Here is a 24266-nt window from a genome sequence, read left to right as displayed (position 1 = left end):
AGCTGGTTGGAACCTGCAGTGCGATCTGGACCCCAAGCGCTCGAGGAAGAAACAGCAAACGCGAGCGAAACAACAGGCTGAGCAACGGCAGATTCCGTCAAACCATGAACTGATCGTCAGCACATCGCCTTGATGCAGCAGACCGAGCAGGCTGCAGAGCGCCGCAGAGGGATTTTGGTGGCGTTCATCGTTCGAGTCTGGTCAAGGAGGAAGCAGGTAAGTTGAGACAAACACATCACAACGGCAAGCCAACAAACCACAACTAAAAGCGAAGGCGAAAACCCCGCGAGGGCACTGAGTAACTACTTGCTTACGGGCGAAGGGATGAATGAATGAGGCTGGCCTGCTTCGAAGAAGCCCGAACCTTTGTCAACCACACCGAACCAAACTTCTGCCTCCTCTGGAACATTACCTGCCGACACTAGCCGTGAAGGCTGTCCGTGCTTCTGCTGTAGCGTTGCAACCTGCTGGATGATCAAATTCGAGGTGAGATGAAAAGGTGAATGAACCATCTCCTTGGGCCCCTGAATGATATCCTGTCAAGTGGAATGTCACACTTGGCGTCCCACACGCCCCAACCTGTCGGTTCCCTCCCCTCGATAGTTATCCACTTGGTCCGGTTTCTAGAAACATGCTCTCCCGCCAGAAGCAAAAGCCAAATGCAACACCACCAGCCGCTTCGTTTCGACTGCCTCCGTGAATATGCATGGATTCATGCATCATTGAATGCATGACAAGGAGTGAATGAAGAAACCGACAGAAGAAAGCTGATCCCAACGCACTGTCAAGTGAATTTCGCGCTCCTCCTGCGAGGCGGCGGCGGTCAAGCGAATGCCAGGCTTGCTGGCTGCTTGACTTGACGGCACGCTAGTGTAAGTCAGTAACTAGCGAGGGCCTAGTGCACTGTAGCCAGGGGATATCCTCACCTCTTCACCTAAGTGATCTTCACTTCCCCGGTCTCCTTGTCTTTCCTTTTCTCTTGCTGACTGGCTGACTGACTGGCTGGCTGGCGGGATGGATGCCACCACCACTAACATCATCAACCCAGATGGATGGATGGATGTCAGACCTTCGGCCCCCAGTCCGTGCACCGGCATTCACATCCCTTCACTTCCCTGGCCATTAATTCCATTCGTCCAACGGCTCCTCCGAACAATCCCTCCATTGCCCAAGTCCCAGGCCTTTGGGCCCTTGGAAGGCTGAGCGAAAAGCCCGGTGGGCTACGCTAGGCCAGGGACAAGGACAGGGGCGGTTGCTTGGATAAGCAAACACCCTCGTGGTTGTGCTGGTTCGGTTGTGCTGTGGGGGGTTGTTGTGCTTGGTTGTGTGTCACGGCGCCCGGCAAGGCAATGCATTGCACCATCTATACGGAGTACCTTCATTCTGTTCTGCGTTTGAGCACAATATGACAAGTGAACCTTGATGGTGGTGGTGGTTGTGGCTGACCTGCCTACATACCTTAGTTATTGCCCAGGTAGTGTAGCTGCGCCTGCGGCGCGAGCGGGCTGCATCGAATGGAAGGATCAGATCGAATCAAACAGCGTCATGGCCTGATATCGTACACTGTACATGCCAGGTGTATGTCATTGAGAAAAGAAAAAAGAAGGGAAACCCCAGGCCGCCATGCGCCATGGCGCTCTCGGGCAACGTCGAGGGTTTCCGTCCAATCTTTGTCCGCTAATCCTGAGTCGAGCTCAAGTCATCAATGGCTAACGAAGTGAGAGACAGAGAGTCTGGGCATGTCAAAATGAGACAACCCACGAACTGTTACCCAGGGGGCGTGTTCATCCCAACATTCGCTCTCCTTTGCGTGACCACAACAAAAAGGGATGCGGTGTGACGTTATTCGTGGCTTCTTTTTGGTTCCCTCCTCCTTCCTGAGTTCAAGTGCCCTGTCCTGCCTCGTACAATACACGTCACTTCCTCGACATTGTCGGATACAAGTACTCGGCCACTGCCTCGACTGAGACCTCCTCCTTCCTCAGGTCATCCAACACATCTTCACCGTTCGGTTCTCAACTCGAGCTTGCTTCGCATAAGTAGTCATTCCAATTGGCGCCTCTCTCACAACTTAACGACATTGTCCGTCCTGAATCCATCCAACATGGGCGAGATGATCCCCCTCAATGGGCAAACGCCACCCCTCTCCCGCTCCAACAGCATATCCAAGACGCTCCAATATGATCCAACCTTCACGGAGCAAGTCATCGCCGCCACAGGCCCACGCGCCAACCCACGCCTGGCCCAGATCATGCCCAGCCTTGTGCGCCATCTCCATGACTTTGCGCGCGAGGTCAACTTGACTGTTGCCGAGTGGTCTGCCGCCGTCGACTTTGTAAGTCCCATATGCTTCCCGTCACCCATCATTATCATCATCACGTCATTCCCCAAACTGACGCCGGCCCCTCCAATCACCAGCTCAACGAGTGCGGCAAGATGTCGGACGATCGGCGCAACGAGACCCAACTGCTGTGCGACATCCTCGGCCTCGAGAGCCTCGTGGACGAGATCACGTCCAAGATGCTGGCAACCTCCGACGCCGAAACCCCCTCTGCCATTCTCGGCCCCTTCTACCGGCACAACGCGCCTCTCCTACCCAACGGAAGCTCCATCATCCGGGATCTCAACCCGTCCGTTTCGTGGTACAACACGGCCATCGAGGATTCGGCCTTCGTGACGGGCCGTGTCCTGTCGAGTTCAGGTGCCCCCATCAAGGGAGCGGTGGTGGATGTGTGGCACACGGCGCCCAACGGCCTGTACGAGCAGCAGGACAAATCGCAGCCCGACATGAACTTCCGGGGTCGCTTCGAGACGGACGAAAACGGGCGCTATGCCTTCTATTGCCTGCGGCCTGTGGCGTACCCGATTCCTGATGACGGGCCGGCGGGGAGACTGCTCGGCTGGCTTGACAGGCATCCATATCGACCAGGCCATATCCACTTCATCGTGACGGCACCAGGACACCGAGCCCTGACGACACAGCTGTACGACGACAGGGATGAGTACATCAAGAAGGATGCCGTGTTTGCCGTGAAGAATGAGTTGGTGGTCAAGTTCGTTCCCCGGGAAGACGACCCGAAGGCGCGGTGGTCGCTCGAATATGACTTTGTGCTCGGTCGGTGTTGAACAAGTGTGTGTTCCCATAGACAGTTAATAGTAATGCAGCAACGATTTTTCTCCTGACCATGCCTTTGAACAACCAAAATTCGTGTGCATACACCTGAGCTCACCAGCAGAAACCTAACCACCTTGTCATTCTCGCCTTGAAATGGACAAATGCCTCTGATTCCGCTCATAAGCGTGTATACTCATACTTGCGCCCTGGGATTTCCTGCTCATACCCCGGATTTTTTCAAAGGGTGGTCTTCTGAATCAGCCAGAGTCCGTGTCACAATCCGGTAAAGAAAGCCTATGTCCTGTTGAGACCGATGGGCTGAGGAGTCGAATACACACCATAGACCTCCGTAGGCGGGCCGAGCACCGGGGGCGGCTGCGGAAACTGAACGGCAAAGCTCGTGATTCCGGATGCCACTGTCGAGACAGGAGGGAGATAGTTGATGAAGTGGTTCCACATGGCGCCAAAATCGACCTCAATGTCGCCACTGGGGGCTGCTTCTGCGCTCGACATGGATGAAGGCCCCGAAATGCTGGCTCGGTTCCCGACAAAAGCGCCCATGGGAATGCGAACTTGCTGGGGGCTTGTTGCGCCGTTGATTGCTGCGGCTTCGAGCATCGCATCTGTGGGCTGAGAAGAGGCCAAGGGGTCTCGTATCGCCGCTTTCGCAACCGCCGGCGTTGTCGGCGGTAGGCCAGGAATCGGCGCGCCTGTCAGTTGGTGAGCGGAGCTGCGCCTCGACAAATCCCCAGCATCGGAGCCATGCTGCGACATTGTAGCCGTTGGTGCCGCCGGGCGCACAGCGGGGACAGACAAACAGCTAAAGTCGCTCGAGAGCGGAGGGGCCGGATAGGCGTGGTCCTTGGTCCACGTGGTAACCACTTGTGAGAATCGTTGGATAATGTCGAGGACGCGCCGAGCCTGGGGGTCTTCCACGGCGCAGTACTCGACGATCTTGATAGCGTCGCTCATTGTCTCGGCGTAATCATTGGTCTGGTACAGCGACGAGAACTGGTTCATGAGAACAACAAGACTCGCCGCGAACATGAAGTATCTGAAGAAATTGGCGGTCAGCAAAAGTTCAAGACGCAAGATGCGCCTTTCACTCATAACCTACATGACGAAAGGATTCCGTCGAGGGAGATAGCCGTCCTTCCAAGCCCTGCGAGCGAGTTCAATGGTCCGGTACGAGGCGATAACGCATGCCTCTGAAAAGCGGGCCATGGGCGATGCACGAATTTGTTGCGAGGATGTCTTCTTCATGCCCGAGCGCTCCTCAACCAGCATCCAGTTGTGCATGACGAACAATTGCCGGGTGAGCAGGACGAGCGAATGGAGCGCGAAGAGGTTGCTGTGAAGTGCCGCAATGCCATGGGCTGCGTTCAAGGGAACTCCTCCTCCCGGATGTCTTTGGTTCAGCTCGAGCGATGTCCGTTCCCAGTTCCTCGACATGTCGACGATTTCCTGCACCTTGGCCGTGGAAATCTTCTTCCGCGAGAAGGCTTTGAGGGTCTCGGCGATGACACGGCACGTTTCAACGCACGAGTCGAGACTTTCTGCATGGACAGGGTCGAAGCTCAAGTCCCCTGCGACTTGGCTGCGGCGCGCACTGTCCCCTTGGAGCATTTGCCAGGAAATATCATCCTCTGAGATGGCGGTCGGTCTTCCGAGAGTAGCGGCCAGAAAACGGTCCAAGATGTACAAAGACTTCCACAAGTTACGCCTAACTTTCATCTCCGTTGGCGAGAAGATGAATTCATGCATGGTCTCCTCTCTGTGAAGACCCAAGGCGTATGAGGACCGAACGGCCATCCCTGACCTGGTCAGCACGACGTGGCTGCCGCTCAGACCGACAGTGAAGACTCACCGAGGTAGGCGTATGCCGTGTTTCGCTTGGAAAGGATGAGCATGTACACAGTCATGAGCGTCAAGGCCTGTATCGACCAGAAATCTGCATCTTCGAACCCGGCTCCAGGGTCACACATGGACCTGGCGCTCCGGAAAAAGAGCTCTGCCCTGTCAGGTTTCGCCTCGAGCAGCTTTTTAATCCAGGCAGCTTCGGGAGTGCCAGGGACCGGAGCGGCCAACAGGAGGCCGAGGGCCAGGACGAGATACAAGTGGCAAAGATTAGGGTTGGTCGCTGAGAGAGGATCTCGATAGCAGTCCTCGACGGTTTGCAGAAAAGACGCCTTGTCAAAGACCTCAATGAGGCCACATGTCTGGCAGCTAGCATGAGCACTGAGGTTGCAGGTACGGCGGATGCGGGAATACTGACATTGGTAAAGTATGATGCCACCAATATATCGGTGGTTTGTTTATCTGGGAGCGGTCCAGGAATCCGCACATTTTCCGGAAAGTTGACGACACATTCCAGAATGCGGTGCCTCTTGGGGTCGTCGATGAATGGCGAAGCGATCTCTCGCCCCGCCGTGTTCTCAACGATGATGCGAATCAACTGTAGAATAGACAAGGTCGACGCATCTCCGATGTAGACTGAAGCAGAGCGCGGTTAGTGTCATCTTGATATCCTGATAGTCAATGAACCCTCGGTACTCACGCAGGCGGCCGGTCTGGTCCTGAAGCATCCTTGTTTCGGTGTAGATGTTGGTTTCGTCAGACAACCCGTTGGCGTTGTTACGGTTTGGAAGCTTGGGAAAACTATTGGGCACCAATCCGGACTCATAAATCGAGGCAGACAGTGGCGGTAGCGGCGTTTGCACTGCCGACGGCGGTGGTGGCATGGAAATGTCATTCTGCCGCTCCTCGGTTTTGGGCACTTGACCCCAAGGCGCAAGGACATGGCGGGCCTGAGCCGAGACTGGATCTGGAGCTTCAAGGGGCGAAGGCAACGGGGTCTGGCCTGTATCCAGATGACGCCGCTTGGTGGGTGATGCAGCAGAGTCGACATCAATGTCGGAGGTGTTGCTGTTGCTGCTGTTGCTGTTGTTGTGGTTCGGCGTGTAGGAACACGTCAATTTCCTCCGAACACAGGTCTGACAAGGCTTCAAGCCGTTACACTGTTGAACTGTTAGTACCAAAACACCAGGCATGAGAATGGACGAGCTGCTTGCGGAGATCGAGTCTGGTTACTCGGACATTTGAAAATGGCACGACCGGTCGGGTCGGATGTTGGGCTGCCAGCCCGTGACCTCAGCGAGCGGCGCCATCATAGTCTCGCTCCTAGGAGGGTTCTCCGACACGAGGGAGCGATGATAGCTTCCCATATTTCCACCGCACGCTTGTGTTACTCGACGGATAGACAGCTCATGTCTGGAAGCCCGTATTCTTGTGCCTCGTGACGAGAATGAGGTTCATGAGCACGGCGCCGAGCGAGGCTGTCAAAAGTGTCCAAATGCCGGGACTCGAGTAGAAGTCGTGGTCACTTCGCTCAAGAGGAGGGTTGGACCAACTGCAAGTGACCAAGACATCTCACGAGAATTGAGTGTTGTTGGGGGAGAGGGGGAACACAGAGGCTGGGAATAGGGATGTCACTCGCACATGCGAGTTTGCCTGGCCAGACATTGATGGCCAAAGCTGAATATGAAGGGAATAGTGCAGAGAAATTTGGCATCCGTATGAGGAGGTAGCAGAGTCCACAACCTCGGCGCATCGGGAGGAGGTGGTCATCCTTGGGTACATGAAAGTGGAAAATAGATGAAGGAGATCTCCACAGGAGCGGAAGAGGTTGAAGAAAAGTGGATGGACGCCAGAATAGATTGGTAACAAGCTACGCAGTGGAAACCTGGAGAAGATCAAGACCCACCTTTTGCTTCCGACGCTTGCAAGAATCGCAGGCCTGAGCAGTGCGCTGCCGCTTGTCATCGGGAACCTTGGGTCGCGTCATGGCGGAGGTGATGTGGTGAAGACGGCGTGGGAGACGTGGGGAGTGATGTGCAGGCGCCCCACCATCGGATAGAGGACGGCGGTTCTATGGTGGTGATGGCCCGGCCGAGGGGCAGCACCCGTCGCTGGGGCCCAACGGGCAGGGTGGATGCGTCGATGAGGAAAGACAGGAGGAGGCTGAGCAGGCTTTCCCTAGCCCGAGGGATGGAACGGCGACCAGGACGGGATTCGTGGGACTGGTCGTCGGAAGCCGGAAAGCAGCAAGCAACGGCGAGTCAGCGCGGAGACGCAGATGAGACGAGCTCAGGCGCGGGCGGGGATGGACTCGGGCTTGCGGAGCGGATGATGCACTCCTATCGGCCGCAGATCCGGACGGTGCGGACCCAGACGGGGTGGATGTCGCGCGGCGGATGGATGCTAGCTGAATTATCCCGGTCCGTAGCTTGTAGCTACGAAGGTAGGGAGGCAGGCACCTGTGTGATGTGTGTGGTCTGTATGCCTGGGGTGCCCGGTGTCGAAGACAGTCCGGGTGGGCAGGTTTCTTTGTTGGATTGTTTCGTGAGATGGGGTAACGTCAAGGGGTTCAGGTGAAATGGATGGATGGACCGACAAATCAACGGCGGCAGAACATGGGGAATGAAGGACGGAAACTCAAAAAGTGGCGGGCGGGAGAGCGGCCGTCATTTGTCGTTGCGACCTGGCTTGCTCTCCGTCCACCTCGGATTCGGGTTTTTGTTGTGATGCTGCGTTGTGATAAGAAAAGATGAGGGGAAGATGAGTGAACTTTGAGGAGGGAAGTCCAATACTCGGTAAAAACCGAGCCAGCTCCATCCAATGTTAGGCACCGTTGACCAGTGTCCAGCTGCCAAGTTGGGCCCAACCCGAAAACAAAGTGAACAATGGGAATGTTCACTCTGCTGCGACTGAGGTGGGCCGCGAAAATGGGCTGCACTTTGCTGCTGGTGCTGCTGCTGCTGCTGCTGCAAGTCTGCAAGTTTGCCTTGCTCTGGATCGATCCAATTTAGTGCCCGCAGCGGGAAGACGCGTGGTGGCACGAACCGCCGTGTCCGTGCAGGGCAGACAGGCAGGTCAAGCAGGGACGGAGACGGGAGGGACTCTTTGATTGCCGAGCCTCGTTCCGGGAACAAGCTACGACGTTGGGCTGGGACGAAGGGGGCGAGAGCGGACGATCGGGAGATAAGAGAGAGAGGGAATTCTCAAGGGGAAGAAAAGGGGTACAAAGGCAAGTCTTGAGAGCACTTCGATTCGAGCTGAGGCGTCGACGGCTGAACAGCTAGTCGGGCAGCCCGTTGACAACCTTGGAAGCTCCTGGCGATGGTCACTAACAGTGGAGGAAAGGAACGAAGAAAAAAAGCCAAACAAGCAGAAACTTGTCGCGATCCATTGTGCATGAAGTCTCGAATAGGGCCCCCCTGCCAGACGCCCACTGCGGCTTGGTTGTTTGGATTGACGGGATGGACCGTGCGTTGTTGTTGGCTGTCGCGAATGCACACTTATCACGGGGCCCCATGCTGCTGCAAATTCGCAGACGAGCTTCAAATGTAAAGCCTGGATGGTTTGGCGACATGGTAATGCTCTGGTCGACATAGAAGCAATATCCATCAAGACATGCACGGTACAGATGGCAGCGATAGACTCAGTCCCGACAACCTGGAAAGTCATGTCTTGGTCTTCTCACAAAACCTGGAAGCTAAAGAAACCTCAGGGTTTGGCTCAAAAAAAAGATCGCCAGCTGCCAGCGAAGCATAACAGGGGTGATCCCAGCGCCCGAAATGCGGGGAGCGGCGGGGACCCGCAGCAAGATGGAGGGTCCATCCAACAAGACGGGGACACAACACAACGTGGGGATGACCAACCTCACCCTGCCTCATCTCCGAGATGGAGGATGGCGATAGGCAGAGCTCTCCCCAACACACATCACACGAAGCCAACCACAACAAACAACAAAAAAGGGGTCAGTCAAAACTGCCGCTGCGAACCGCGGTCAAGACGACCACCTACTTCAGGTAGCCTAACACGGCCGGCCGTGATCCGCTCGGTGCCTTAGGGTTGCCGCTCTCTGCGGTCGGCCAGCTTGGCCTCGTCAGTGGTCTCCAAGAGGTACCGAGTGTCTCTGCTGTGCTTATGTTTGTGCAACACAAGTGTCAAGATCAATATGGGGGGTCATGAACTCACCGGCCACACTATGGAAGACGTTTGGGAACAAGGGACCTTGAAGCCTCAAGGGCCTGGAGCACTTCGCGTCCAAGAGCTTCCTTCGCCTTGCCGGATCCTGTATATGTGGTTACTGCTTGATTCCGGGGGCAAGTCACAAGCTGCGACATAAGGGAGGCGGCCGGTCTTGACGTGAGGAGGAGGGATGTGTGACACATGGTTTTGGGGTTGGAGGGAAACTCAAGGGGAACGCGGAGGGGCTGGAGGCAGGTTGTTATGGTTTCTCGGAAACCTCTCCGGGTCTTCAAGAGCTGCAAGTTGCAAGCTGCAGGCTGCGAGCCTAATGCGAAGCAGAACATGCAAACAGAAAAACGTGTTGAACCGAGGAGGAGGGAGGGAGGGAGGAAGGGAGGGATTGTGCATATGCACATGACAGGAAGATTTCCGGAGTAGAGAGCCGCCAGTTGCCCAAACATGTTCACGTTGGAGATGTGATGTGAATTTGCGCGCATTAAACATGGGATCATGGAAACGAACACGAATTTGGAAAAGCCAAACCCTGAGCTCTACGAGTCCTACAGTAGAGCCTGGGAATCAGTCAGATGGATGGAAGAAGGTGCAACGGCCGCTTAGGTATGTACATACCTGACCTAGGCAGATAGGTACGTCCACCTCCTTGAAGAACATGATGTCTGATGTCTGGAAGGAAGGCGCCCTCGTCGGCGTCGGATAATGCACCAGGACAGGCCCCCGTCCGCAGGGTGCCGTTCCGGTGCTCCTTCCCCAGACCCCCAGACCGGAACCCATGGATGTGGAACCGGGATTCAGTTCCTCCACTTTTTCCCGAAACTTTTGTTTCTTTTTTGGATGTTGAACTGGTCCTGTCCACAGAACACAGCAAATGTGTGGACGGACATGTTTCCGTCTCCCACCACTTCCCACCAGTCACCACAACCTGCTGCAGGATGGAGGGTTATGTACGTCACAGTACATACAGATGGCACTCTTTTTTCGCCTCGGGTCCCCCACGAGAGCACTCAAAGTCCCCGCGCTTCCCTCCTCCACTCTCCTGCATCCGGACGACACAACCGCCCGAAAAGGACTCTGAATGTGCTCCCAAAAGGGTCGGCAGTTCTAATTTGGCAATTATGGCGAAGCTTTGCCTCTTCGGAGCAAGCGAGCGGCTGGACGGATTCCTGTACGGATAACTATCATCAAGGTTGGACGACAGAGAACAGCTCCTTCGCGTCGTACAAACATATAGCTCCGTCCAGGCCACAAGTGAACGCCGGCAGTAACCCTACACTAAGCCCGGGTACGGCATGTCGGATCCTCGTCCCGGGCCCTGATGGCCGCACCTTAACGACAACTCTTCACGGCTAGAGTCTCGCCAACAGCAGCCTTGTCCGCCACGACCAGCCGACACTCATCTTGGCATCGATCTGGCCAACCTCCTGAGTCCAAGACCAGCATCCTGCCCTTTGGGTCCTTTTCGTCCGCGGCCATATGTGCTGGCCCCAGGTGCCCGCGCCTCCATACGTACGGTAACTAGCTGTCTTGTTGGTTGGTCCGCTGCCCGAGTTAGCCGGTTGGTGATGGCATGGTGGCATCCGGATGACCGTCTTTCCCTTGAGCAGTGTCAGCCTCGACATTCCCGGTTTCTGTGCTCACTCTCCACTGCCCACTTTCATGTGCTCATGACTCGGCGCATCTCTCTCAGACTCCGTAATTTTCGCCCACCTCGACCCCGCGACAGGCAGGGATGCGTTCCGGCGCTGCTCCAGCCACTCACCGTCATCATTGGGCTTGCGGAATTGCGGGATGCTAACAAACTTTCACTTCACTGACGATGTGCATGACGTCTCGGGATGGCCAACGAACCGGGGCTCTTTTTTAGACTCCCGCTTCAACGCACGCTAACCCCACACAACAACGTCCCATCACCACCATAACCCACCAACACCATGCTGTCCTACCTCTAAGCATTCCCCAGTCTCTGAGAGGACAGGGGACTCCGCCGGCCCCCACTGAGTATGCGGTCCCGCGCTTTTCATCTCGGCCGTCCGTGTCACAAGCAAGTCCCAGATCCGTCATCACAGACCAGCTTGGGCTTGGTTTTGTCATGTCCAAGAAGACATCATCACCATTCTCTCACCGACTCCAGGGTGTAGCGTCGGGTCTCCGTCGACCGCGTCATCACAAGTATCATGTCCCACGTCCAACTTTCCGGAACGTGGCAGAATAGCCCATCTCGTAGCCTGGATAGAGATCCTGCCAGAGCCCGACAGAGGGATTCCAGGCCCCGGTGACGAAACCCTCTCCACCCTGTCACCCCTCGTTCTCGGTCGTGTATCGTCATGGGTGGAGTAGCCCTATGTGCACCGGAGTCGAGGCATCGGATTCGTCAACGCTTTGCTCCAAGCACTTGAAGGACCGCGGCGTCTGGCCAAGGCCGTAAATGGTCGGATGTGAGGCACCAACGGAGGATAGGTGCGGCTTTTGTGGCGACCGTGACTTCTCACTTGGTCACATCCCGAGCTCCTTCATGCGGCCTTGGGGGATGGGGAAACAAACGCGTGGGGAACAAGGACATCAAAGGGGCAGGACGAGCGGAAGAAGTCATGATGACGGTGGTCCTGGCCCTGGCAGGGGTCAAGATGGGCACATCGGATATCACTTCGGCTTACCCCCATCTCTGCTCCTCCCTTAAGCATATTCAACCTCCGTTCCACTGCTTTGTGACTCGGGGCCACGCTGGTTCCGTACATTTGTACACATCAAAGTACACAAAGCACTCCGCCTCGCAGGCACTGTGTTAAGGGAAACAACACTCAGAACCTAAACACACAGAGTTGGAATGGGCCGAATCGAGGCTCATATATTTCAAAGGGATCCTCTCCGATGGGATCCCAGCGCCCCCTGCCCTCCCAGACAAAGAGGCTACTCGTCACTAAAAGGATCTCGAGTCACTACCTCAACTGCCATTGCCATGGGAGCACCGATATGGGAAGCACCTGTTAACCAAGTCGAAGAGGAGAAGGCCGGCAACAATAGCTCGCTACCACAACACGTTCTCTCGGCCTTGCGTTCCTGGAAACACACCATGCCTCACAAACAGTCACTGCATCTCTCTACGGCTACCGTTCACGCGGAGCCACCGACCCATGGTCGGTATTCCGTGGCGGCTGGAACGCTCGAGACCCTTCGGAAGCTGACCGACACCTGCCGAGACGAACTGCCCGAGTCTGTTCTTCCTTTCACCAAGACAGTTCAAGTCACGTCCTCTTCAGGCGAAGGAGACCAACTATGCTTCCCCGTGCCATTCAAGGAGCAGGAGGCCGTGGGAGCCATCAGAGCTCTCGAGGCGGCCGCGGCGGCCGCCATTGCCGAGCATCGGTATGGCACAAAGAGCAGAAGGATTGAGATCGATATCGACAAGATTTCGGCATCTTTGATGTCGGCATACGTCACCACGCTGGACGGCATGGACAAGTCGGACCCTCGAATTCGGACTCGGATACCTGGTAAGTTGATTCACTCGGGCAGCCGTGACAATGGACTTAGGCCGCAAACGCTAATACGCGGCCGCCTAGATACCGACTTGAATCGAGCTCAGTCGGTGCTTTACCGCCGGATGTCGGCTGGCTTGTATGCCACAAAAAACCCTGGAGAGTACTATCACATCCACGGGTCTCTGGACGCCGACGTAACACTCGGCATGCTGGGATTGCCAAAGGACGTGCCCGAGTTGACCGACTACCGCGAGATTATCAAGGTCATCGAATCCGCCGTCCAACAACATACCCCTGCCGAACTCGAGACCCTCAACGCCAAACATCGCCAGGCCGGCGTCCGAGCCCTAACATACGGCCAATTCCGCGCCACTCCGCACGGCCAAGCCATCACCTCCCTCCCCCCTCTCACCGTTCGTCCCAATCCAGGCGACGACCTCACCCCTCCAGCGCTCTGGCCTCCTCCGCTCCCGAGCCACGGACCCCGCTACGCTCTCGCGGGCATCAAAGTCCTCGAGCTCTGCCGCGTCATCGCCGGCCCGACCATTGGCCGTTCCCTTGCCGCCCATGGAGCCCAGGTCATCAAAGTCACCTGCCCCTCCCTCCCGGACGTCCCATTCTTCCAACTCGAGGTCAACACAGGCAAACACGCCATCCACCTCAACCTCCGCCCAACCCCGCCCGGAGAGCCAGAAACTCAAGACAGAAAAACCTTCGCCGCTCTCCTCGCCGACGCAGACGTCCTCATCGACGGCTACCGCCCCGGCGCTCTGGCGCGGCTGGGCTACTCCTCGGACCTGCTTGCCGAACTGGCCCGCCGCCGCGGCAAGGGCTACGTCTACGTCGCCGAAGACTGCTTCGGCGGCACCGGCCTCGGGCTTCCCACCGCCGAATGGGCCTCGCGCCCGGGGTGGCAGCAGATCGCCGACTGCGTGACGGGCGTGGCCTGGGAGCAAGGCAGGTTCATGGGCCTGGACGAGCCGGTGGTTCCGCCATTCCCCATGTCGGATTACGGCACGGGCGCGCTGGGGAGCGCGGCCGCGCTCGCGGGCCTGCTGCGTCGCGCGCAGGTCGGCGGGTCGTGGGTGTGCAGGACGAGCCTGGTGCAGTACGACGTGTTTTTGATGCAGTTGGGGTTGGTGCCCGAGGGGGAGCGCGAGAGGTTGAGGGCGTTGCACGACAATGAGGCGGGTTTTTTTGGGCTGAGACATAGCGACAGCGTGGACGAGGTCGGGAAGAGGGCGCTGGGGAGTATGCGGCTCGTGGCACCTTGGTTGTTCTCTTCACCCTCCTCCTCGTCCTCATCGCCAACGTCAACCTTATCATCATCCACATCCTTGCTCCCCACCTGCTCGGCAAACCAACAAACTCCAGGCCCGGCACCGGCACTGGCCGCCTCCCGGCTAATGCAAGAAGCCTACAGCGCCGGCTTCAACGGCGTGCTCCGCTGGCCGCGCGAGGCGGCGCGCATCGACGGCCTCCGCGTCGGACACGTACGCACCTCGAGACCCAATGGATGGGACACGAACCGGCTGCTGTTGGCGCAGGGACCGGCGGGGACGACAACGACGTCGTCGTGGGACGAGGAGGAGTGGGAGGAGGATATCGTACCTGAGTTGGAGGAGGGAGAGGGAATCTAGGGACAGGGCGCAACGGAGATGGGAGTTATCATCAGATATTGGTGGTGGATTCAGTTCTCTTCTTGTTTTTTCGTGCCTTATTGTCCTTGTTTTCCTGGCGACGGCAAGGCAAAACAGACGTATTAACCAACTGGGAAAGGCGGAGGTATTACTAACATTTTACTATCAATGAGGTTCGTTGACAAGGCGATGGGCGGCGATCTGGATCGACTTTTTCGCAATGTCGTCGTTTGGATAGTGCGTACGAGTACTTGTGAGTTTTTGAATTGTTAGATTTGGTTTAGACGCAATATGTGGCAGCGCAACTGTCTGGAGGGAATGGGATTTCTCCGACATCTTGATGAATACCTTAGTTATCATCAAAATGGGAGACGCCAGTATGTCGTCCTTGTTTTGGTGATGACACTTCTATAACCAAACCAGCCGTCCAATGGTGATGCCAGGCAAATTATTTCATAGTCATCCTCAACCACGCCTGTCATGCAAGCACAAACATCATGGACCTCATGCTGCCAGTTGGACTGAGACGTAATAACTCATCCCAGACCAAACCACAACCCTCCATTCTAAAATGCCAAATGCTAAAATCATAAACGACAACGCTCATCTCTAGGCGGCATCCATGACTGAATTCAAACCACCACCAGCACATATATAAAGATACACCTCTCCACGAACGAAGCCGTCATCCATCCGCATTACCACCACACCTCCCCTCCCCCCCTTTCCCTTCCCTCCACAAGAGGAAAGGAAACAGCCTTTACAGCACCAACCTCCCCGGCTCGTTCTCCAAAACACGCTTCACGCTCTCCAAAAACGTCGACGCCCTCTTCACCTCCGTCGGCGGCACGCGCAGGCTAAACACGTGCTGTCCGCCCACGTACGACAGGCCGGGGAGCACGCTGGAAGGAGCAGTAGCAGACGTATGGGCGGGCTGCGCCTTGGAAGAAGGAGCGGCAAGGATGTCAATGATATCCACCTTCTTCTTCGCCGCTGACGCCACCGCCGCAGGCTTTGTAAATGTAAAGCCCTGGGGCTTGACGAGCCCGACATCCGGCTTGTATGTGCCCCTCGAAACCTTAGCAGCGGCCTTCGTGGTTGTTGCTGAGCCAACGAGTTGGTCGAACAGCTCGTCCGGCGTCGGCTGGCGGTTCGGCGCGACGGGGAGGTTCTTGTTGGCCAGGTCGGCGGCGCGCGAGATGAAGGTGGTCAGCGGGAGGTTGACGCCGAGCGTGTCGCGGATCTTGCGCTGCGTCTCGACCACGGCGGTGAGCGAGACCTGTACCGAGACGAGCCTCTTCTCGGGAACCGCCGGCGCTTCTTCGGCCGCGGCCGCCTTCTTGCCTTCCTCCTTGGCGGCGGCAGGCTTGGCGGCAGGAGGAGCAACCTTGATGTTGCTCAAGTCCAGATGCGCCAGCTTGTCGAACCGCGCGGAGTTCTCCTTGGGCGCGCGCGCGTCGATCTTGCCCAGGTAGGCGAGCACATCGCCCTTGAGGATGCGGCCGTGCGGGCCGGTGCCGCGGATCTGGCTGGGGGCGGAGGCGGGGTCGATGCCGTTGGCTTGGAGGAGGTGGATGACGGAGGGGAGGAGGGTGTGGTTCGGGTCTGTGCGGCGCGGGGCGGATTTGAACGAGGGTGCCGGCGCGGATGGTGAAGATGAAGGAGCTGGGGATGGGGCGGGGGTCGCGGGGGTCGGGGCTGCTGCTGTCGTCGTTGTCGTTGTTGCTGCTTGAGCAGGGGCTGATGTAGGTTGTGATGATGTCTTGGGAGCGGAAGCCTCAACAGCCGGCTCGTCCGGTGGGATCTCGAGGGTGGAAATATCGTCGCCCTCCTCGGCGATGACGGCGATACGGGTGCCAACGCGAACACCCTTGGCGCCGTCGGGCTGGACGACCTTCATGAGGATACCGGGCTCCTGGGCCTCGACGTCCATGGTCGCCTTGTCGGTCTCGATCTCGAGGAGCACGTCGCCAGCTTGGAACGCCTCACCCTCCTTGACCCGCCAGGCGGCGATGTTGCCCTCGGTCATGGTGGGGGAGAGGGCGGGCATGGTGAAGTTCTGGGCAGCGAGTGCGGCGGAGGATGTCCGGAAGCCTGGAAGAGGAGGGGGGATCATGTCAGTCCGGGCTTCTCCCGAAGGTACATGGGACGAATAAATGGCTACCTCGAACTGCTGCATCAGGGCGGACTGTCCGGGCAGCGACCCGGGCCGACATGCGGCATGCTGCCGCAAGCGATGCCATGGCGACGGTTGACGAGAGAGGATGATAGTCACAGAAGATGGAGACGACGACAATGTGGTCGAGGGTGTTGAGGGGCGGTTCGGTGGAGCTGGTTGCTCCAGCTCTGGGATGTGCTGTGTTGTCGAGGTGGCTTCTCTCTTTTTTTCGTCGTGCTCCGGCCAAAAAGTCGGAGGTGAGCTTGGGCTTGAGTGGATCAAACCGCGTCAATTGTTGGGGAGTCCGGCTGGGAGAGACGCCGCATAGGAGAAGCTTGGGCCACAGGGCAGTGGGGGTGCAGCCAATAAAGAGTTGGGAATTGTTGAACAAAGGTGGGGCCGACCAGGGGGTTTGACAGTGAAACACCAAACTTCAACTTTGTGTGAACCTCAGCTCTTTCCACCTGCGGTGTTTTTACACTGGAAGCACTGGAAGGACGGACAGAGCATTTCGAGGCTACAACGGGTATGGTCAAAAGACATGGCGATTAACAACCTGGATATGGACGAGAATCTCGAAGACTCTGGATCAATGTCACATCGTCCAAACGCACGCAGCGTCCCAGTTTCAGTCTAATTGCTGCTTAGGTCAGGTAAGTATTTCATAACCTCAAGAAACACATTCAGTTCAAGTCCATGATCGAAGACCATCCAGACACATCACCATGCTCACGAACAGTCACACATCAACACATTGGGGGACAACATTGTTGTGGCCAACAATTGGCACTAAAAATTATCATTTATAGGCATTTCCTAAGGAGTGTACGAAGGACCGCCCAATTATACATTAGACCAATGAAAAAAAAACACACTCCCTCAAATCTATCCATCACTCCCCAACCACAAGATCCTCATCCATTTACCACTGGCCATAAGCCTTGCACTTGTCATTGGCGTAGATGAAAGCGTTGAGGCTCTTGCACTGCGCGTACTGAGTCGCGCACTTGGAGAGGGCGGTGTTGTAGTTGTCGTTCCAGCCCGAAGGGATGAGCCAGCTGAAGCCCCAGGTGCGCTTGTCCTTCTCCTGAGCGAACTCGAAATAGGACATGTCGCGCTTGTGGCCCTTCTTATTGCGGCACGCCTCGGCGTAGACCTGGACGCAGTCGTCGTACTGCTCCTTGCAGGCGTCGAGGCAGGCGTTGGTGACCTTGGTGCGGCCGTACTTGCCGCACTTCTTGGTGTCGGGGTGGTTGTAGATCTTGAAGGGATAGCTGGGGTAGTCGTTCTTGATGTCGTTGCAGGTCACGATGGGGAGAGGAATGCCGCCAAGCGGGTAGTCCTTGCCCGTGGGCTGCTTGCAAATGTTGGTCGGAGGAGGGACAGGAGTCTGAGTGGTGGTGGAGGTCGTCTTGGTGGTGCTAGGAGTGGCGGTGGCGCAAGGGACGGTGATGGTCGAGGTGACAGGCTTAGCAGCGCCCTTGGGAGGCTTCTTGCCGTAGTAGTCAGACTTGCGGCAGCCAGCGGGACCCGGCTTGGCCAAGCAGTACTTGTCGAGATCCGAGCACCAGTTGCCGAAGTCGAAGCACTCGAGGACATCAGGCCAGCCGGCGTGCTTGAAGCACGAAGTAACCTGGAGGTAGCACTGCTTCCAGGCCTCCTTGCAGGACTTGCCGTCATTCCAATCCGGCAGAGGGTTCGAGCACCACTTGCCGAGCTTGTATTCGCAAACCGGCGGGATGACGGTGGTGGTGGTGCAGACAGCGGGGGCGGTGGTGGTGGCGGGCGAAGTAGGGGTCGAGGTCGGCGGAGCAGTCGTCTCGGGAGGAGCCGCGGTGGTGGACTCCTCAGGAGGAGGAGGCACGTAACCACAAGGCTCGAGGGACTGAAGCTCGTCGGCGACGTAGAGGTTCAGGCGGTTGGGGCCACCGCACTTCTGGTCCTCGTTGCCGCTGCAAGGCATGTTGCACTCCTCGGCGGGGGCGGCCTGGGTGCCGTTGCCAATGACGACACCGCACCAGCACTCGCTGCCGTACTCGGTACCGGCGAAGGGGAAGCCACCGGCGCGGCAGGCGTCCAGGCAGTCCTCAGTGGTCATGCCGGGCTTGCTAACGTGGTCCTGCTTGTAGACGAGGGCGCGGCCGAGGGGCGAGTCATCAGTCCAGCAGCCAACGGGGTCGTAGTCCTCAATGGTGACAGGCTCGGTGGGGAAGGTCGGGTCCTGGTAGATGGAGAAGTGGCCGTTACCACCGCAGATCTCGCTGCTGTTGCCGTTGCAAGGGGCGTTGCACATGGACTCGTCGGCCTCCTGACCCTGGACAGTCTGGCCGCACCAGCAGACGCCGTAGTAGACGAGACCGGCATAGCGGTAGCCGTTGCCCTTGCACTCGGCCACGCACTTCTCGATGGTGCCCTGCTGCTGATCGGCCATGCTGCGGTAGGGCAGGATCTGCTTGCCCTCGACCTCAGCGAAGCAGCCCGCGTAGACGAAGGGCTGGAAGGGGTCGAGGCAGGGCGGGAGGGCAACCTCGGTAGCCCGAACGTGGGCCACCAAAGCCGCAGCCGCCGCAGCGGCAACGGTCTTGACGCGAGTCATTGTCGTGGAGGAGGTTCTCTGGAGGGGAACGAAGGCCTGACTGAAGCCGTGAAAGCAACAGTACAGTTGAGAAGGGGCTGGGAGCGAAAGGACAGGCAGAACACCCTGGGGAGAGAAGCTCTCTTGTTCCCCGGAATGGAGGGGGAGATGGTTTCTTTTATGTTTCCATGGCCTCGGGAATGGGGACCGGCGACAGCCCCGGGCTCTTGGGCTGGTGGTGCCTCTCTGGCCGCCACACGGCAACGCAAGGACCAGGGGGATCGGCCAGGTCACCGCGTCTGGGGTCACATCGGCGACGCACAGAGGACGGCCTTGGCCAGGCCCAAGGCAGGACCAGGGGGGTCGATGCCGGGACAGGGGGGTCAACAAAGGTGATCCACCAAGAATGGCACCTCAGCGCCGAAGGGACCAGGCGGGATGAGGAGAGTCCGTGAGAGCCGCACGGGTGGTTCACAAGTGGAGGCGAACACGAGGCGCGCGCCTTGTGGACTTTTCACCTCTTCTCTTGTAGCTGGGAGAGAGGATTGGCCCAGTGGAAGGGCGAACAAGTGAACAACACCACAAGTGAAGTGAAACGAAACCGACATCTGTTCGCTGCTAGTGTAGTAGTCAGGTAGCTATCGTCTTGCTTCTTTTCGCTTCTCCACGTCAGTCACGAAGCCCAACAACGGTGACCAAAGATGGAACGGGGAAAAAAGCCCTGAAGAAGAAAGACAAAAACGCTGGCCCTAGACCCATCTCATCGACCGCAACGGACGACTGGCGGTGTTCGTGGCGTCGCCATTCCGATCTCTCGGACCTGTGCCGTCTTTGGATCGTGGAGGCGTTCATGCCTTGGGTGGATATCGGCGAGCTCAGCTGGGGAATCCAGGTCGCTGCATGCAGTGCATCTGTGTGCAGTGTTCTCGATCCAGCTGGTTCGACTGCATCGCCTGCGGTGGAGCATTGATGCGCAAGGAGGGAGCTGAAAAATGATCAAAGCGGAAAACACCAGCAAACTTTGGACAAGCCTCTGTCGTCCTCTTCTTCCACGTGGTCCCCCAAAATGGGAAATCCAGAACGACGCTGGCGTCCTTCTCATTGGGCCGCGAGTTGTTCCTGCAGCGGTTAGTACCGGGGGCTCCACTTCCCGCACCAACCAGAGCTTGAGCCTCCAGTCTTAGCTCTAATAGTGGGTCTCCTCATTCCCGGTCCCGACTGGGCTCACTCCCCTGCCCCTTTTCCGTGCCGGAGCCTTGCACTTGAGTTCACCTGTTGTTGTGCTGTGTCGCTTCGTGTTGTCATCCAAGCTCTCAATCACAACAGCTGGTTGCATTCAATTTCCGAGAGACTTCAATTGAGTCCTGCACTGTAACTATGGGAAAAATCACATCTGTGCCACTTACGACCTACGGAGTAGAGTAGTTACTAACGTGCTAAACAGGTATTGAATCATGCATCTCCGATGGCATGAAAGCCGCCGAGGTCTACAGACTATGTACTGCACTTACTGGCTCTTGTTCTGTGAATCGAACCCAACATCCTGCGTCTCCGTTATTTTTAGGCAGCGTCTAGACTATGCGCCCACCGATCCCATTCCCAACTCTCGTCACAAAACACCGGAGCAGCGTCCGGCAATAATTGACACATACTATGCATTTTTCTCCCTACATACGCCAGTTATGTGCCTGCCGTGTTGACTGTGGCAACAAGGCTCCCGCTTGCTCTGCTCATTGCTGAGCTGAGCAGTCTGCAAGTGCGGCCTTTCTGGCTGTTGTGGCCCTTGTTGTGTGGTCGTTTGCCTCTTCGCATTTTTTTCACGAGGCCCAACATGTGCTGACATGCGCGCTGGTCCCAGCCTAGCGTCCTGCAGGCCGTCAATTTTTCGGCGTCCATCAGGCAATCCTTTGACTTCAGCTCTGTCGGGTCCACCAGCGGCGGCCTCTGAACCCGCACATCCCGAACATTTCTTTGTTGCTCGACACTCCATGAGGATTGACAAATCAACCCGGCATCTTGAAATCCCGACAGAATGAGCAGACTTCTTCTGGGACAAGACGCTCTGGGGGAAATGCTGGCCACCGCCGCCTTCACCGACGCCTTTCTTCAGACGCTTCCCCGCGGCGTCAGTGTCCTCAGCCGAAAACACGGGCTTCAACTGTTGGATTCGGACAGAGGACCAGCCGAAGTTCGGCCGTCGTCCGGTAGTGTAGAGCCTCAGTTTCCCGCGAGAAGAGGGTTTCCTTGTTCCCCAATCTTGCTCCAACCCAACACCTGCCAGCCATGACCCTGCTTCCTCCTCATCGTCATGATTCTTCACCGTCAGCAGAACACATGGAAGAATCACCATCTCTCCATCGTGTGGAGAGCCACGAGAAACTGGCGGGGTCGCTAGATAGGACGAGTCTACTGATTTCCTCAGTAGTTACGCCTAGGCTAGGGCTGAACTGATGATCCCCACGATAACGCTCCGTAACTATCGGGTTTACCGGCCTTTTTTCTCCACAAACGCACAGCCGGAGCTAGTCAGGAAAAAAAGGGGGGAAAGGCGAATAGCCTCAGCCAAGCCTCTCAGCGGCGAACGGACGGTTTCACACCACTTCAACGGTCCGGCGCCTCTAACGCCTCAATCGCAGCCTACGCGTACGCGCTACGGAGTTTTTCATTAAACTCCCCATCTTAGTGTAGTTATCTTTGGCAACGTCCACTGCATGTCTTGGAACCGTGCGCTCTCTACTTCTGCCCGAGGAGGTCCGGGTTCCGAGCGCTTGGTCCATGTTTCCACAAGGAAAACAATCTGGGGTGGAACTTTCTCGATCGTCCACCGAACATGATGGCGAAACAAGGCTTCCTGGTGTCGGGTTTTTGCTCCAGTGAGCAGAGACAACAAGCTTCGGTGAGGACGAACCGGTCGGCCAAACTACGTAACTCGAATAGCCCACAAGCGAGAAAATGAAACTCACCGTCACCCAACTGACAATGTAAAATTCGCTCATCTAAACCCTGTTGCTCCTGTGGAGAGATGTGGTGGTGATAACGTTACCTGATGAATTAGCTCACCGGCAGTGGAGTCATGACATGTTTGGGTTTTTGTTTCTCCACGAGCAAAGGATCTACGATCTCCCTGGCGGGTTGTTACGGTGCAGTGTAGCAGTGATCGACAGCGTTGTCAATGCCGTCTTTTCGTCGATCAGACTGACGGGTCTACGGAGTACTACGTACCAGACTACTACACACCCAAACACCACGGGGCTGGAATGTGATGTACCCTCCACTAGTTAGTCCGTAGGCCATACTCCGTAGCTGAAGCAAGTTGCTGTCACACCGCCGCGACAACCTCGTTGTTGGTCAATCAACAAGTCCGACGACCATCTTGCTGCGGAATCCATCTCGCCACCCGAGACCAGGCATTCCCGTCTGTGTGAGTTTCTTCATCGATTCAACTCATCCACCAAGGCTCCACCACTTTTCCAACACCCACGTTGGTCGTGGGAGCCCGACAACAGGAACTCCCGCGAAATGGAGACAGTCCCGGCTTCTCCGTGAACTTCGAAGAACCCACAGTCCACAGTCGACAGCCGATAATCGGTTCTTGCAGAATCCATACACATAAACATACAAAGTCTGAGCTCTCCAGCAAGCTCACGACAACAAAAGTTATTTTTCCTATTGGTGTGGCGTGGTGTGGTGTCGAGGGAGCAAGCAGATATCAATCTCGCGCTTTCGTCTTCTATTTTTGTTCACATGAACACGCGCGCGAGAGAGAGTGAGAAACGAAAAAAGTCCGGAGTATTTCCCGCTCCATGTCGTGTTGACCAACAACAAGCGAACTCCTCCTCCATCTTCCGGCGCCGGGCACCAGCCCCAGTGGCTCAGCTCACATTGTGTTGTCCATCGGGTAACTCGGGCCTCCTTCATCACCTACTATCAACTCCCATGACACCCTGACGATAAACACACAGCACGAAAAGTTTTGACACACCCGTACCCAGTGTAAACAAAACACATGGCAGCCTCGTGCCAGAATGACTTCACAACAACGTGCTCTGTGTCGGGTACTAGTCTCATGCCGACACTAAAGTAGAGGGCCGGGGCTGAGATCAGAAGACCACCACCAGGTCAACAAACGTCCAGGCTAGCTACCTAGCTTGTCGTTAACGCAACCCTTCGCCGGCCGTGAAGTCTCGACGGCCGAGGGTCATATGACTGACTGACCACCGATCGGCTCGACTGCTTGACAGCAACATGACACGACTGTCGAGCTGCATACTTCTCTATTGCTCCAGGCTTGTCCGACTTGCTGGCGCGCTGTCCATTGGATAACAACGTATCAAGCAGTATGTACTGCCTACCTGACTGACAGACTACACATCGGTGCAAGGTCAGTCTTTGATCCGGGATCCAGATTTGGGGCAGAAACCCCAGCAAGCCTTGGAGTCGGAACGTTTCAACCCTCGGGGTCCGGAGAAGGAAAAAAAAAAAAACCTACGGAACGGATGTCCGGAAGTGAGCCCGCAGTGTCTCACGACAGACCAATGCTTGTTTACTTGCCTCCCTCCATTGTGTCCACCGTTACTCGACTCGGCAGCTTTCATCACATTCATCACGGTGGACACTGCCATTCTGCTTCTTTCACTTTTTCTTGAGCCGGTCTTACTCGATGGGGTAAAAACTCCAACGGAGTAAGGAAACAAAACGAACGCCTAGGTATTTACATAGGTATTCCCTCATCTCCCCGAATCCACCACGATCGCCTGACATGCCCTCATTCTTCCCGGTGAACTGGTACCTAAACCTAAAATGGGTTTTGCGTCCAGAAAAGCCCAAGGCCATATAGGTAAGGCATCAGCTCCACGAGCATCACACCAGTGCTCTTAGGTATATCTCGACGTCGATACGATATAGAAACGCCAAAGTTGATTGCAGATATCCACACACTTTCAAGAATCGCACTAATATAGAGCGTTGCCGTGGACCCAGGTGACTTTTGTACACAACAGAAATGTTCTGTCTGGTATGCCACCGTGTTTGCAGCACTTAACGCTGTCATAATGGTATGGGATGGGTTGCGCCTCTCAAACCTGACCGTCATGAGGACCAGAAGACAGACTTGCTGGCCTTGATGGCGTTCAACTGGGTCACAACCACGGAGCAAGAGGTTCAGTCCTCCGCATCAAAACAAATAGGGCGCAATGGGCCAATGGCCCCCAACAGTTCAAGGCTGTGAATGTAAATGATGATGTAGATA

The 24266-nt window shown here is 56.6% G+C and overlaps 6 protein-coding genes across 6 annotated transcripts; 2 read left to right on the top strand and 4 right to left on the bottom strand.

Annotated features, from left to right (window-relative positions):
• Positions 1-2104: 2104 nt before the first annotated feature.
• VTJ04DRAFT_269 (uncharacterized protein) lies at positions 2105-3126 on the top strand (the record flags this gene model as incomplete). The annotated part of the gene is made up of 2 exons (XM_069360506.1): positions 2105-2335; positions 2419-3126. The coding sequence occupies 2 exons, from the start codon at positions 2105-2107 to the stop codon at positions 3124-3126; spliced, it is 939 nt and encodes a 312-aa protein (XP_069222879.1).
• A 283-nt stretch (positions 3127-3409) lies between these two features.
• Positions 3410-6959, bottom strand: VTJ04DRAFT_268 (uncharacterized protein; the record flags this gene model as incomplete). Its single annotated transcript, XM_069360495.1, has 6 exons — positions 3410-4169; positions 4233-4929; positions 4983-5334; positions 5391-5608; positions 5673-6132; positions 6879-6959. The coding sequence occupies 6 exons, from the start codon at positions 6957-6959 to the stop codon at positions 3410-3412; spliced, it is 2568 nt and encodes an 855-aa protein (XP_069222878.1).
• Positions 6960-12122: 5163 nt separating this feature from the next.
• On the top strand, positions 12123-14285 carry VTJ04DRAFT_267 (uncharacterized protein; the record flags this gene model as incomplete). Its single annotated transcript, XM_069360484.1, has 2 exons — positions 12123-12657; positions 12727-14285. 2 exons carry the CDS (start codon positions 12123-12125, stop codon positions 14283-14285), a joined length of 2094 nt encoding a protein of 697 aa, XP_069222877.1.
• Positions 14286-14450: 165 nt separating this feature from the next.
• VTJ04DRAFT_266 (uncharacterized protein) lies at positions 14451-14937 on the bottom strand (the record flags this gene model as incomplete). The annotated part of the gene is made up of 2 exons (XM_069360473.1): positions 14451-14535; positions 14780-14937. The coding sequence occupies 2 exons, from the start codon at positions 14935-14937 to the stop codon at positions 14451-14453; spliced, it is 243 nt and encodes an 80-aa protein (XP_069222876.1).
• A 108-nt stretch (positions 14938-15045) lies between these two features.
• Positions 15046-16528, bottom strand: VTJ04DRAFT_265 (uncharacterized protein; the record flags this gene model as incomplete). The annotated part of the gene is made up of 2 exons (XM_069360462.1): positions 15046-16379; positions 16450-16528. The coding sequence occupies 2 exons, from the start codon at positions 16526-16528 to the stop codon at positions 15046-15048; spliced, it is 1413 nt and encodes a 470-aa protein (XP_069222875.1).
• Positions 16529-17365: 837 nt separating this feature from the next.
• VTJ04DRAFT_264 (uncharacterized protein) lies at positions 17366-19039 on the bottom strand (the record flags this gene model as incomplete). The annotated part of the gene is made up of 1 exon (XM_069360451.1): positions 17366-19039. One exon carries the CDS (start codon positions 19037-19039, stop codon positions 17366-17368), a length of 1674 nt encoding a protein of 557 aa, XP_069222874.1.
• Between the last annotated feature and the right edge of the window lie 5227 nt (positions 19040-24266).

The sequence above is a fragment of the Mycothermus thermophilus genome, assembly GCF_041956435.1.
Source record: "Mycothermus thermophilus strain CBS 625.91 unplaced genomic scaffold VTJ04scaffold_1, whole genome shotgun sequence".
NCBI lineage: Eukaryota > Fungi > Ascomycota > Sordariomycetes > Sordariales > Chaetomiaceae > Mycothermus > Mycothermus thermophilus.
The sequence above is the reverse complement of the archived record's forward strand: the minus strand, read 5'-3'. Positions and strand labels throughout refer to the sequence as shown.